General features: G+C 51.0%; 1 protein-coding gene across 1 annotated transcript in view; it reads right to left on the bottom strand.

The window, feature by feature from the left end:
• Positions 1–8,982: 8,982 nt before the first annotated feature.
• Positions 8,983–15,285, bottom strand: part of XXYLT1 (xyloside xylosyltransferase 1) — a gene marked incomplete at both ends in the record, with an annotated part of 190,684 nt that continues 184,381 nt past the window's right edge. Inside the window, one exon of the mRNA XM_080695810.1 lies at positions 8,983–9,379. Within this exon, the coding sequence (XP_080551936.1) occupies positions 8,983–9,379 (397 nt within the window). The remainder of the gene's footprint in view (positions 9,380–15,285) is intronic.

Genomic DNA, 15,285 nt, shown 5'->3' with positions numbered 1-15,285 from the left:
GCTCTGGAGGGGGACACACAGGTAGCACAGGGGAGAGGAGGGGCATCTAATGCCAGCCAGGGGCCAGGCAAAGCTGCTTCATCTGGAACTGGGCTTCACAGAGGAGCAGGAGGTGGAAGAAGACCGGAGGCAAGGACAGGGAGGGGCCCCAGGCAGCGCTGCACCCCTGCACCCCTGCATCCCTGTACTGGCTCTGAGCACAGAAGCCTCAGGGCACATCTGGAAGTGCAGGGACTGGGCCGCTGTGCCTTGGCCCTCACGGGCCATTGACTGGAGACTGAATGGGAGGCAGCCATCCACAAAGGTGCTTTGCTCAGACCTGAGTTGGAAGGCAGTCTCTACACTGCACACAAGTCCCACTTTCCTGTTCCAGGAGCTTCCCACCAAAGGCTTCAATCTCCTGGCTGGTCTTAAAGCCTGCAACCCAGATAAGAAGACCCAGAGCTGTCACCCAGACTCTGTCCTGTCTCACCCAAACCATGCCCACAGGCCTCCCCATTGCCTTGTGGGCTGACTCCCTAGAAGCCAAGGGTGCTGACTGGGCATTCCCACCTAGGCCTTGAATTAGAGACTCTGCCCAACTCCTTTCTGTTCCAAAGGAGGCAAGTGAAACTGGGCATGGTAGAGCAAGCCTGAAATCCCAGTTACTGGGAGGCTGAGACAGGAAGATCGCAGGTTCAAACACAGCCTCAGCAACCCAGCAAGACTCTCAGAAACCTAGCAATATCCTATTTCCAAACAAAGAAATAAAAGGGCTGGGGTGTAGCTCAGAGATAGAGTGCCCCTAGGTTCAATCCCCAGTAATACACACACACACACACACACACACACACACACACACACACACACACAGAGATGGAAGTAACTTGCTCTGGGTCATGGCAAGTATGAGAATATTAGTGGCTCCAGTTTCACCCAGAGCCTGGATGGAACAGAGCTCTTATTTATCTAGAGAGGTCAGATAACTTCCTTGTTCCCCCCAAAATGTAGCTTCTTATTTAGGGTTGGGACTAGATATGACAGACAGTGGCTCAGAGAGGTCAGGTGTGTCCCTCGAGGTCACACAGTCATGTTCTCTTCACCAGGGGCACATGGAGGGGGGCAAATCCCATCACTTTTTCTAGGAAGCATTCCTTGCCCCTAGTCTGGACCCAGGGTACCCCTCTCAGAGCCCTTGCCTGTGCAGTGAGGCCTCCTTGCCATGCAGAAAGTGCTACTAAGATGGACACTGGTCACCCCTTTACCAATGTGACTCCAGAATCCAGTCCAGGCAGGGGCTTGGTAAGTGGCCAGGAAAGGTACAAACGCACAGCATGTCATGGCTGGGGCAGCTCGGGTCCTCTTCCTCTAAGGCGGGCCCTTCTACAGAATGCTGGCTTCCCCCCAGCAGCGAGCAGCAGATAGCCCTGGAGGCCCACTCACTCAGCCTGGTGATGGCGATGCCCCGTTTGCAGGCCTCTTTGTCGCCAAGGCGGCAGGGGCCCTGCTCCTCCCTGGCTCTGCAGCCTCCCACTCACCTGCCAGTGTGCCCAGGGACACTCACAGAGCCACTGTGGGCCTGTGGGCTCCTGCAGAAATCAAGTTCCTAGGAAAGGGACAGACGACTAGGGCCTTGTTCTCTGCAAAGAGGACCTTCCCTGGAGCTATTATTGGGACCAGGCAGGCATCATGAGGCACACTGGGCTGTAACGTCCTGGGTGTGTTACTAGGCAGGGGTTACAGGCTGTGTGGGGATCCCAGGCCTGGGTTCTGGATCAGGGAAAGATGCCAGGAAGCCAGAAAGAGGTCAGAGGCAGCACAGAAAATGCCCAGAGAAGGCTTTGAGAGAAGTTAGGAGGAGAGCCAGGAGGATGACGTGGCGGGGCTGAGGGCTGCAGGACTCCTGTAGTTAACACTGTCACATTCTGCCAGACTCCTTCAGGCAGGGACCTTGCTCCTCTGGAGTGCTGGCCGCTAATAGCACAGAGCAGAGTCCCGAGGAGTTATCCTGCTGAATGGAGCTGCGCCCTCCCCAGGGCCAGCCTGTGCTCAGTGGCCAGACGGGTGAGAGTTGAGGCCTTAGAATCCCTGCAGCGGAGTCCTAGACAGAGCCTGGATGGAACAGAGCTCATAGTATTTTCCTCATCCTAGAGAATAGTGACTGTCTGTGCAGAGCCACTTTGAGAAGCTACCCCAGCTCTGAAGCTGAGTGGGACTGGCTCCTCAGTGTGGCTACTCCACAGCTCTGGGTCTCCCTGCCTGACCCTGCTCCCTCCTCTCCCAAGGGTGCTTCCCAGGCACTGTGAATGTGTCTCCATGTCAGAGCCTGTCTCTTGGGAGTAGTAGAAACCCCGTGGGGGAGAGGTGGGTGGTGTGGGTTGGAGAATCCTAGTGGCTCTAGTCCCACCCAGGGCCTGGCTGAGCATCCCAGCAGGTGCTTGTGGGTCTGTGTTTGCTCGGTGCGCTGCTGTCTGCCAAGTGGGTAACTCTCTTGTTCAGGCAACAGTGGCAAGAATGTTAATAATCTTCCAAGGCAAAGTGAACACATGTTTAGAAAAATGTTAAGTCCTTGGTCATGGTCACAAGCAGGAAGCTTCATGGTGAACTTGGATTCATTTCAACTCGTCTCACCTTTCAGGAAAATTATTGTCTTTAATCCAGGAAACCAGGACTATTCCTCCCCCAGCCATCCCTGTCTCCCTGACTCAGTGGCTCTCCCTTTCCACCTCTCCCTTGGGTTCCCCCACAGGTGTCCCCAGAATCCTCCTGCTGCCCCATTTTTTTTATGGTACTGGGGTTCCTGGAAACCCTTCTGCCTCCGGACTACACTCCCAGACCTATTTTTATACTTTTTTATTTGGAAACAGAGTCTCTTAAGCCAGCGCGGCTGGCTTCGAACCTGCGCGATCCTCCTGTCTCTGCCTCCCAAGCGCGGGGATTACGAGCGTGCGCCACCACGCCCGGCGTGCTGCCCCATTTTTTAGATATCCTCCCTGAGGCTCTCACTGTCTCACCAGCCCCGAAACACTGTGACCACGCCAGAGCTTCCGCAGAGGGTCTAGAGCCCTGGGTGTCCACCCTGACAGCTCCACGTGGTACTAGGGACCAGCAAGCGCGTAAAGAAGGAGGGTATGTCCCAGGGCCTCAAAGATCGTGATGCTTAATCCAGGTTGTCAACTCGATGGGACCAAAGACACCTAGGATTAAGAGACTTCTAGATGAGAATGTTTCCAGAGACACTGGCACGGGGATAGCATACTAAGGGGGAGACCACCCTGAATGTAGGTGGCACTGTTCAACAGGCCGGGGACCCAGAAGAAAGAAAAGGCAGAAGGAGGAAGCCACACAGATGCAAGCTCTGTTCTCCTTGAGCGGGGGTGTCTCTTGCTGCGGCCATCGCTCGTGGATATGGGACTCCTTCAACCGATGCTCACCGGCAGTTCTCTAGGGAGCTTCCAGGCTTCAGGCTTGGACTGGGGCTGTGTCATTGGTCCCTTGTGACTGCAGCTTCTTGGGCTGAGAAGTTTCTGGTTCCTCTCTGGCATGCAGGTGGCCAGTGTGGGACTATCTAGCCTTTGAGTGTGTAAGCCACCCTAATAAATCCCTTTTCACAATTATACATACGCATTTCCTGTTGGCTTTGTTCTCTGGGGATCCCTGACTTACATGAAGGTACTTCCTTGTGGCTTACCTCTCCTACCACTCACAGCAGCCCTAGGAGGGCAGCAAGCCAGGACTGGGTCCTCCCAGTTCACAGAGGTGCGATTTGATGGCAAGGTCACACAGAGAGAACGTGACCCCAAATGTGCCCCAGAACTCAGGGTCCCGCCTTCCCGTCCAGCCTCTTCCCATAGCAGCACTTCAGAGGACTGCATAGGATCATCCACACGTGTTGATGAGACAGAAACACAGGTGAGCAGAGAAAGCGGGGGCTCACGCTGATGAGGGGGTGCCACTCTGCAGTTGGCACCACTGGGTCAAAGATGGAAGTCTCTGCTACCTCGTGGTGTAGCAGTTTTGTTCCTGGGTCTACAAGAAGTCACCAGGGATGCGGATGCAGCTGATGGATGAGGGCACCGGTAGAGATTATGTGGTCCATCGACGTGAGCCGGGGCGGGAGCGAGGGCAAGCACGCCGTGGCAGGGTAGCATGGGGCAGTTCCCGCGTGACTCTGGGTAGGTCTAACACTAAATGAGGAAAGAGTGAGCAGGCAGCCTGGGGGTCACCTACATTAAAATACATGGACACCACACAAAAGTGCCACGTGGCAAGAACACAAAAAGATAGGAAGTACCTTGTAATGCTTGTCTTTGGGGGATAGGAATAGGATATGGGAATAAAAGGGAATAAACAATAGAAACAAGGGGGCCTTACAGGGAGCAGTGGTGGGCCTGTGTCGGGAAGTGGCATTAACGTGTCCCCCCAGGCCAGCAAGGTTCCCAGGCCCCTTGCCCATGTTGTACTGCACAGGCTGCTGCCTTATATCAGCAGCACAGACCTATGGGGCTCAGGCCAGGGCTGGAGAAACCCTCCACTTCAGACAAGAGGCTGGAGAGGAGGGCAGCTGCCTTGAAGGCATGCAAGGCCCCTCTGGCCCTGAGGCTGCGTGGCCTTCAGCTGGTGCCTGTCTGTACCCCTCACTCTGCCTGTCTAGAAAAGGGTGGAAGGATCATGCTGTCTGTAAATTCTGAGCGAGTTTGTTTGCATGCTCATAAATTCTGAGCTGGAGACTGGAGGAGCTGAGGTCTGGAGAGTCTGCGTTTGGTTTGACTCCCCACCACAGCACATGCGAATCCAGACAGATGGATGTTAAGCACTGCTGCTCCAAAGAGAGCTGGTGGCAGAGGTGCTGTCAGGCCTAGATGCCCTGAGTGATCAGCTACCCTCCTTGTTTTTATAAATTAAGAAAAGAAAAAACTGAGGCCCAGAGGGGAAGAGTTTATTCAAGGACCCCAGGCAGGTTACCTATAAGCTGAGGTATCCCGGCCCCTGGCCACCTGGGTGCACCCAAGTTATCCATGAGCTGAGATAGTTCTTGGCCTCCAGGACACCCCTGGGCTTCTGCAGAGTGATATGGCTAACAGAAGAGTAGACAGCCCACAAACAAGCATGTGGAGGGAGATCCTACCAACACATTTAATGAGCCCCACGTGGGATTCATTCTATTTAAGGGGCTATTCTCCAATTTAAGAATATTTTAAGTAATTTTTCAGAATTCTCTCATACCTATGTATTCTTTTGTAGCTTACCAAGTCCTTACACATTTCTTTTCCTCCTTTGAAAAGGAAGCTGTTATTACCAGTCTAGAAATAGAGTAAGAGGTGAACTTGTTTGTCCAAGATCATCAAGCTAGAGAGGACAGAATTGGGTTCAAGCCAGGTAGGATGATCCACATCTGTGATCCCTGGTCCACATCTATGATCCCAGTACTGAGGAGGCTGAGAAAGGAGGATCAAAGGTATGAGATTAGCCTCAGCAACTCAGCAAGACCTTCAGCAATTTGGTGAGACTGTTTCAAAATAAAAAAGGACTAGGGTTGTAGCTTGGAGGTAGAATGCCCCTGGGTTCAATCCCCAATCCCCCACCCCCGAGCAAAAAGAACATGGATTCAGAGACAGGCATCTGTTTTAGGAGTGGGGTTCTCTCCACTCTACCACCCTGTCAGCTTAGAGATGTCTGCTTGCCCCGCCAAATCCAAACTTAGCCAAACCTCTGGGCTCAATTCAGATCAGCCAGGAAAAGTTAAAGTTAGCAGAGGTTTGGCCATTAGTCAAAGTGGGTACCAAGTCCCAGCTGTACTCACCCCTGGTGCTCTAGGTTGGAGCCCACTGAACAACACATCTCTCTGTGGTTGGTGACATGCTGTTGATGGAGATGCTGAGGTCGGCCTGGTTTGACACACATACAAGAATCAATCTTGCCAATAAGCTCTCAAGCTTTCCAAAGGCCATTAGCACTTGTGGTGTGGACTTTGTGTACACACAAAAGATGACAGTACCTGAGAGATGAAGGCAGGGTCTGGTGCTGCTATTATTAGATTACTTTTATTTAAAGAACTAGGACACCTATTGGGAAAGTTGAGGACTCAGAGCCTGCTTAGTACAGATTATGTTTTCTTATAGGTGATGTCAATCTCTACTAACCACGAGCTATAAAAAGGCCAGTGTTGTACTTCCCTGTAATTGTGGACGAATGTGGTTAAAGGTATATGACATTTCTTTGCTTATTTTATTGTGAAATTACTATTTGTTATAAAAATACCAAATATAGATGGTGACAAAAAGGCCTTCATTTTAGTACCTAGAAATATTCTCTTTTCAGACTTCTGTTCTACTCTTTTGTACAGATGCTTAACAGTGACAGTTTTCATAATGAAATAAAGCCCAGTACAATTATGTTTGTATTACATTGATTATCACAGGATCCCAATCAGGAACCAGCACTCTAAGATGTGTCAAAAGGGGCTTGTGGCATAAAAGCACAGGAACCCAAGGCTGCTTTGTGGGTCTGGTGGATTTCCTATTGTGTGTGATTTTGCTGTTCACTATGGGAGGGAAAGTCAAGGCCACTGGTATAGGAGGAGGGGAGCCTCTGAGTGGCTGATCTCAAAAGTAAGCAGGAGATGCTGTTCAACTTTTGCTCGTTTTGACCAACCAGTTTATTGGCTTTTCCCTTTGCAATAACAAAAGACACTCTTGCTTTAGAAACATTTTAATTATTAAAATTATTACAGAAAAATTCCCTTGTTATGGTGAGTCTAAAAATCCCCTAGCCTTTAATCCACTTTTTCTCCCATTGAAATAATTGTTTTTTTTTTTTATGTGATGTTTGAAGCACATGGCTTTTTAGTTCAACTGATGACAGACAGCAGAACAGGCTTGGTCTCCCTTCTCCCTTTTTATACAAACATGGGTTTTGTATGCATATATGTATACAAATACACACACACACACACACACACACACATATGCATCTATATGTAATTTTAAAATAAATGAGCTTGTCATGCATACAGTCTTATATTTTGCATTTATTCTATTTATATATTTATTTATTTATTACAGTACTGGAGATTGAACCCAGAGGCATTCTACTTCTGAGCTACATCCTTAGCCCTATTTTCTATTCTTTACTTTGAAACAGGATCCACTATGTTGCAGAGGGCCTCACCAAGTAGCTGAGGTTGGCTGCAAACCTATGATTCTCCTGTCTCAGCCTCCCAAGTGCTAGGATTACAAGTGTGCACCACCATGTCCAGCTTTATCCTTTACTCAATAGCATGCTGCAAGCATTTTCTGAGGCATTAAGTAACCTCAAAATATGATTTTAAATATTCTATTCTATTATTGCAGCATACATTATTTATCTAGCTTCCTATTCAACATTTTATGTTGCTTTCCGGTTTTTCCTATTATGAAAAATGCTGTGATAAACGATATAATTGATTCTGGCCACAACTCTTATTTTTTTCTTGTAATCAATTTTAGAATTGGAATGAACCTCCTAAGTTTAGGTTTTCATGAGTATTACCAATAGCATGTAGAGACAGCCCTGTACAATGCTGGTACACACAGCAGGCACTCAACAGCTAGTAGCTATAAATAGGAAATTAAGTAACTGGAGGACAGACTGATTCTGCCACTGCATGGGCTAAGGGACAAGAGTGCTCCACTCAGTCAAGGCAATGATGGGACCAGAGGTTTGGAATAAGAGGCATGAGAAGGAATGGGGTTGTTTTTGCTCCCAGGAGCAGATGGACCCATTAATACCTAGAATGAAATGTTTCTCTACTTTGAACGTAATGCAAGATACCTCCCTGTTGCCCTTGGACACACCCTCCCCTTGGTCCTTCGAGACCCACAGTAAGCACACCTGGTTTAATCATGCAAAGGGGCCTCTGGAGGATATGGATTACACGCTTCATTCAGAACTTCCGTGCAACTGAAGACTGTGTGTGGAAAACAAACATCATGAACCACGATACTGTCAAAGATTATTTATTATGTATTCTCACCCACAGTGAAAAAAATAATGAAATAAAATAAGATGAAAATCCCACATAGATCACTAGGGCCTTCACATTTGCAGCTTACCTACAAGAGGACCTACTTAGCAAGAAAAAATAAGAAAACGACACTCTAATTTCTATAAGGTATAGGGTCTGGCTTCTTGGCACAATAGGAAAGTATTGTGCCAAAAGACTAAAATAATTATAAGCCTGTGAGCAACACACTTTTTAAACCCACCCAGTTGCACTTGTGAACTGCTGGGCTCCTCTTTGGAATGAGTCTTCCCAGACCAGAACATTCTATTGCATGTTGTCGGGTGGCCAATCTCTGTTCTTTGATGGTGAATTTGATTTTGTTGTACAGTTAAGTCATATGGGGCTGGCTTGGATGTACAAGGATAGTGGGGTTTCATAATGCAATTGGGAGATAAAGCTGCGACTGCTATTATAAGGAGACTGGCCCTGGAGACCTCCAAAAGATGATAGTTTTTAAGTCTACACCAAGCCATATGAGCATCTTCAGAGGTGCACACAACCTCCTCTGGGAGGATGTGGAAGGTCGGGTTCCATGGAATACTTTAACTCTAGGCTGCTTGTTAAAGCCTGGCTCACTCATTCAGGGCTCACTGGGAGCCACAAGTGGTACTGTTTGTTCTTTCTCACAAAAGAGAAGCCTGCCAATTTAAATTCATATTTGGTCCACAAAAGGCAGTTCTTCAAAGGATTTGGATTCCTAGGGGACAAGGGCACCATTTTCTTCCCTTCTCCTCAAATGTTATTTCCTAAGCCTACCAGAAGATGCCTGTGTGTCTGTCCTTCATAATGTCTAGTCTCCTGAAGAAAAAAAGGTCCTGAGCACCAGCACTGTATAGGCCCGTCTTTGATGGTGGCCTCAGAAAGTGGCCAGCCAGGTGGCTCTGCAGTTTTGAGGTGGCATTGTCCTGGGGCCCATCCCAGATCGGGAGGCCTCCTGGGCATGGCAGGCGAGACTAGGCCTAGTCCTCTGGGATTGCAGTGTTGCAGTTCCCATGATAAATCTTGATGTGGCCCTCACAGCGGAAGTAGTCCTCGAAGACATCGCTGTAGCCATGGTCCCTCCACCAGGTGCAGAGCTGCCGATTCCAAGTACAGTCCAGCACGTGGAAGAGCTCAGGGTGCTCCATGCCAATCATGGTGAAGAAGTCCTGGTCCCCGAGGTGACCGCGGAAGTGGTACTTGCTGGCCAGCCTCTGCACATGTGCCGGCTCCAGCAGGTGGCCATAGAGTGGGGACTGGCGCATGGCCTCCAGGTTCAGCAGCATCACCCCACTGTTGAAGCCAGGCAGCCCTTCGGGGGGAGGGCCCCCAACCCTGGTATTGGGGTTCTCATGGCGGAACTGCCAGAATGTGTGCCTGCGAAGAGAGAAAAGAGGTTTAGCCTGGTTTGGGGTAAATTAGCCTGCCAGCCCTACTTCCTGGGCTTTCACTACCTTGACTTCCCAGCTATAAAAACAGAGGCATCAGATGGGAATCTACATCACCCCACTGGGGAGCAGCAGAGCTGGAGCCTGACCCGGCCCCGGACTCTCTCCCTGATGTCCCATCAGCATCTTCTGCCACCTGAGGATGAGGATGCTGAGGAGCTCACCATCATCCTCACTGTCACCGTCCTTGTCATAGCTAACGTCTGCACAGATTGGTGATGCACCAGGCACTGTACTGGATGAGCTTCTTGGCTCCACACAATAACCCTGAACGATGAGCGCTCTATGAGATGACTTCCCTTCACAGAGGAGGCTATGCGACTTGCCTGAAGTCACACAGCTGGGACCAAACCCACACACCTGGCCCCAAAGTCCACGTTCTTCATAAGCAACACAGAAAGAACTTCCTGCCCTTGTCTTTGTCTGGGATCTTAAAGAGGAGGTAGAGAAGGGGTGCAGATAAGTGGCTGCAGAACTGCACCCGAATCCTTTGCCCATCTTTCTGAGAAAATCGATCTCGAACATATTCAGTGCTGGATTTATTATTCCCGACTGAGCCAGTCTGCCGCAAAGGGGAAGCAATTCTGAATGGTGAACCAACTGAGAAGACACAGGAAGCCAAATGGAAGCCCAAGCTGACCCATGTTCTGCTTTGGCACAAGCCTGACGTGTGGGACCCCAAGCCTGCGGACTTGAGACAGCTCTGGGCACACTCCCCTGAGTCAGGGCAAAAGGCAACTGCAGAGAGCGGTGGGGACGATGGCAAATTAGAGGGGATGTCACCTTAATCTCAGTCTCCCTAGCAGATTTAGAAATCCAACTTAGGTTCAGGGGATGTTAGAGCCAGAGAGTCCTTTTAGGTTCTCCATCCAAATGCTACCATTCAGAGGAGAGAAGATCTAGGGGTCTCTTTGTGAGGGTCATGGTTGGAGCAATGACCAGCTGCTTGAGCCTCCTCAGGTCAAGGTCTCCAGTGCTTGGGGGTGAGCAGGAGGAGGCGGCATGTGAGCCACGCCAAGCAGCAGGGCCTGCGCCTGGGAGCAGGGAGAGCTGGGAGGTGTTATCGGGAGCATGTGCAGCCTGCAACTGGGGTCTCAAAGCAGGGCCTGCCTCGTGGCCACAGGGGCCATCCTGGCCTCTCACAGAGATACTCCCTCTACCAATCACAGTGCAGCATCTACGAGGTGAAGGGTGAGGCCCAGTGGAAATCAAACCAGAACTCCCACCCAGGGGACCGGCCACAGATCCTTCTCCCTTTCCAAAGCTTTTCTCCGTGTGGGGAACAGACAAGCCTTCCTTGTAGCCTCATGTATCACAAAGGGAGCCGAAGGTTGATCCCAGTGAGGGAAAGGCATCCCCTCAGGCCACTCCTCCAAGCACAACACACGAGCTCATTGTCTGAGTCTGGCCATAATCGTACCCGGAGTGAGTGGAGCTGTGGCGCCTGCCTGCTGATAACAACCTTGGCAGAGACAAGCTTCTAGAACACTGAGATGCTGTGGTCCTTCCAGCCACCAGGCCCCAATGTTGGGAACCCCAGAGCTGGGATGCAGTGTGGCAACTGTCTGCTTATTTTACCATATTTCTTCCAAGTGGTTAATTTCAAGACCAAGTTACAAATGAGCTTTGATTTGCCCAGACAAATTCAGGCCAGCTCAGCACTGGAGGGGAGGCTCTGACCAGGTACACAGGTTTTCTCAGCAAGGCACTCAAGACAGCCATCAAGGGTAGGGTCAAGGCATTTACCAAGGAGGAAGAGGGGCCAGGGGGTGGGAAGAAGAGGCAAGGATGCTGAGCTCATCCTCACCAGGGCCCTGGCCCACCTCTTGCTCCATGCAGCCACTTTTTCCTTCTTCCCTCACAGAAGATCCATAAGAGGGGACCTTGGCCCAACAGGAGGGGCATTTCCCCGGGGCATTTCCCCAGCTCCACACAGGGTCTGGGCACTGCAGGGCCTCAGGGAAGATGAAGCCTCCATGACCAGGAGCAATGAAGAGTAGGTGTGGACTAGAGGACACAGCCTTCACTGTGAGTGGAGCCAGGGGGACAAGGCGAGGACCACAGCTGCCCCTGCAGCTTCACGGAGCAGTCCATCTGCCATAGAGACATAGAGAGGGTACAAAGGTTGCAAATGGTCCTACACTTCGGCAAGCTGGGGAGCAGACAGGCTGCCCACGGTACCACCCACCTCCCCCCATCTAAGGTCCACATCTTCTCTGTGTGTGGCAATAGTGACCAAGGGGCCCCGCACTGAGCTGAGAGGAGGACAGAACACCCTCTAGGTGAAGACCAGACCCCAGGTGGCTCTCTGGGAACATAATTTCCAGCTGGGCCACTCACACAGCCACAAAGAACCAGGACTGGTACATCAGCACATTATGAACTGTCAGGAAAAGAAAGTCAAGACATTGGAAATGCAAGTTTCTGGTGTGCTGCTGAAGCATACAGCCTGAAAAGAAACTGATAATTCTCAAGGCACAAAATGGTTTCTAGGGTGCCCTTGTTCAAAGCGATCCTACTGTCTCAACTGAACCCAGAAACACAGAGGCCAATGGTGCGTTTCTCTGGCCTCCATGTCCGCTGGTTCTCCTGGAGGAGCTGCACCAGCCTTGAGCTAGAGAGAACGATATGGGGACGTGGGTTGGCTGGACTCACAAGGACTGTTCATCTCATGGTGATTGGCCTAACTCGGCAGGGCCTCCGCTTCTCACATGCTAGAGTGGCAGAAGCTGCAAAGCCTTGACATTCTTCCAAGACACGGTTTGCATTTAACACAGGAACAGAGGTCTTCAGTTTGTCCAGGCCGGAGCTTCTGATCTCTAAGGTGCATTATCTCTGACTGCCTCAGATTCCACAGGCTAATGTTCCAAGGAGCGGCCCTTGGATTTCAATCTCACTTCTGATTTTGGCTGGCACACCCCAAGGCATGGGCACTGAGCACCTGGCCATCAGGGGAAGCAGCCACCACTGCTGCTCTGGGAAGGTCAGTGTGCCCCAGACCCCTGCCCTTTCCACTCAGCGGCCTGGGACTGGCCACGTGTACCCATGGGCACTGCTAGTAGCACCTGTGGAGGCTGCAGGAATCTCTGTATGGATGTAGGTATTCGGTTCTGACCTGTAGCACTTCTAGTTTTTTCTTTGATTAATCTCCCATGCCCACACCCAGCCACTTTGCCTAATTGTCTGGATTTGGCCTGGTGTAATCTTGTTCCCATCCTCCAGGGTTACCTGGAGAGCTGCAGTATAGGAGAGAAGTTTCTCCCCCTCTTCAGAAACAAGTTCAGCTGGGAACCAAGCCCCCCGTGGATGGTCCAGGTAAAACCTGGTTCCTTCCAGAGGTCAGTAAGGCCCGGTGGAAAAACACAATCCAAGAACCTTCAAGCCCTTTCTTCTGCCTATGGATGATACATTTTCTAAAATTGTATGTGGAATATATCTTAATAATCATTTTAAAAGAGCACTAGAACTAGTGAACTAGCTTTCATGAAGAATACCCATCTGTATGAAAAGAGGTATTTGAAATAGTTTCGAGAAGTGAGTCACCTCCTCCCTTGAGCCCTTCCCTCATGATCTTGGCCAATAAGCATTCTCAACTAGAGACCCTGGCCAGGGAACCTAACGCTCATGTTTCCCCAAAAAGAGCGCATACTTCCTGACACTCTTACTCACAGCCTTTGCCTCTGACTTTTCACTTTTTCTCCTGAGTGTTAAGAGTTCTCTACCTTCACGTCCAAGAGGAGAGGAGTAAGGATGGGAACAGACGCTGAGTCCAGGCAGTCTGCAGGAGGCTCTGCAGGAAAGTTCTAGATATGTGTGCTGACTTGGGCTGACTGTAGGCTGCAGGCTGTCAGGCAAAGATGGCTCCGTGTTAGACATAAGATGCACATGCGGCATGGAGTGTGGCTTGCTGCCTCTCTGGGGTCACACCTCCAGGGACTGTCAACCTGAGTGCAGGCATCTAGTGTGCACAGCCTAACATGCTCCTGCAAGAAGCCTGCTGCTGTCCACACGCCACCTAATCAGCAAAGGCCGGAATCAGGAAACCTCACTTCCCTGTGCCCTGCATCTGCACCGAGCCCAATCAGCTCTGTTTGACTTGGAAGGGCCCCCGTTTTCCAGCCCTCAGAGATGAAAGGCCAGGAGTGAAGAGGTACACTCAAAGGCTGCCGGTGTTCCTTCCATTCACCCTATTTCCTGCAGGCTCACCTGGACACAGTTCTAGACAGGGGCCCTCCGGGTGCCCTGCCACCTGGCTGGGTGATGGGGCCACTTTCAACCAGTGACACTGTATCGGAGTGAAGGCTAAGTACCTTGGGCAGGCATGGACCCTTCAGTCCTCTGAAGAAAACTGCCCTGTGACCCAGCAGAGGGCACAGGTTTCCTGAAGCTGTGGGGACACCACAAAGCCTCACCTGGTCCATATCCCAATGTTGAGAGCCACAGCTGGCCCCTTGTTAGGATGTCTTGAGAGTGGGGCCTGGAGCAGGCCTAGGTGCCCAGTTCTACAGGACAGAGGGGTAAATAATGTTTCCAAAGTCACTGGGCTATTAGTGATAGGACTGAGAGGTACCCCTTGGAGGACCAGTCTACCTGAGCCTGGAGACACTTGGAGATGCCTAGTTCACATTTCCACTTTACAGATGAAGAAGCAGAGGCTCAAAAATGTCCCTTTCCAGTTATACTGCTAAAAGGGCCGCCTCACATTTTCAGGCAAGTCCTATATGCTTGTCCACAAATGCTTCTGCTCAGAAAAGGCAACTGTTCCCTCCATCCTAGGCCCCTAACAAGGTCTGTGCCTCGGGGAGGCAGGCCGCTCAGGCTGTGACACTCCTCCACCTGGGGGAGCCTTGCCTGGGGTCGCAGGAGAGGAAAGCAGGCGGGAGGGCCTTCCTTGTTTGTAGCATCTTGTAAGGAACATCTCTTTGGTTGCAAACACCAGCCCTGTTTGTAAACTGAGTTTCCAAACCACAATATTCCAGCACTTAGAGAGGAGAGACTCGGGGGCTGGAGAGGACCTCTGCTTCATTGGTGAAGGGCACTGGGTGGAGCTGGAGCCAGTCCTCTGTGCTGTCTGGCAGGTCAGGGACCCAACAAAGACTCTGCAGAAGAAACCAACTATACAAGTTTTCTAGAGACCCTAGAGCCAAGTCCCTCTTCCCCTTCCTCCTCTCCCTTCTAGAAGGAACAGCCTCCACGAGCCTCTCCCAACACTGGGATCCACAAGCATCCCTACTCTACAAACTCCTGGCATCTCGGTGCCACATGTCCAGTCTAGGAATGGGGTTTGGGGGGAGGGGGAGGACCTGGAGGGAGACCTGGAGGGGAGGGGAAAGAGCAGGGAGGTGCTGCCTGCTGAGCAGATGTGTATCTCTTTAAATGGGACAGGATTACCATCCACCCACATCCGGGGGTCACAGAGAGGACCATGGTCAGCCCAGGGATTGGAACACAGCGGCATGTGTTCACAAAGTCTGTGATTTTGAACTTGGCTTCATTGGGGCTTCAGCTAGTGGAGAGAGCTGCCTCTCTCCACTCGCACAGTGGGTCCTTCCTTTTACCTATAAGCCCACCCAGCTGGCCCTGGTACCTGGTAATGTGCTAAGGCCCCAAGCGAAGCACGGGCACCTGGGCAGCTTAAACAACAGTTCTGGGGGCTGGAAGTGCAAGACGGAGGTGGTGGCAGGGCTGGCTCCTGCTGTGGGCCCTGGAAAAGAAGCTGCTCTCTGCCCCCCCCCCCCAGTTTCTGGGGGTTCCCTGGCATCTCTGGCTCTTTGTAGAAGCATTACCCAACCCCTTTCTTCACCTTTCCAGAATGTGCTACCTGTATACAAGTGT

The sequence above is a fragment of the Muscardinus avellanarius genome, assembly GCF_963383645.1.
Source record: "Muscardinus avellanarius genome assembly, chromosome: 5".
Taxonomy (NCBI): domain Eukaryota; kingdom Metazoa; phylum Chordata; class Mammalia; order Rodentia; family Gliridae; genus Muscardinus; species Muscardinus avellanarius.
This window is presented reverse-complemented; position numbering and strand designations above follow the sequence as displayed.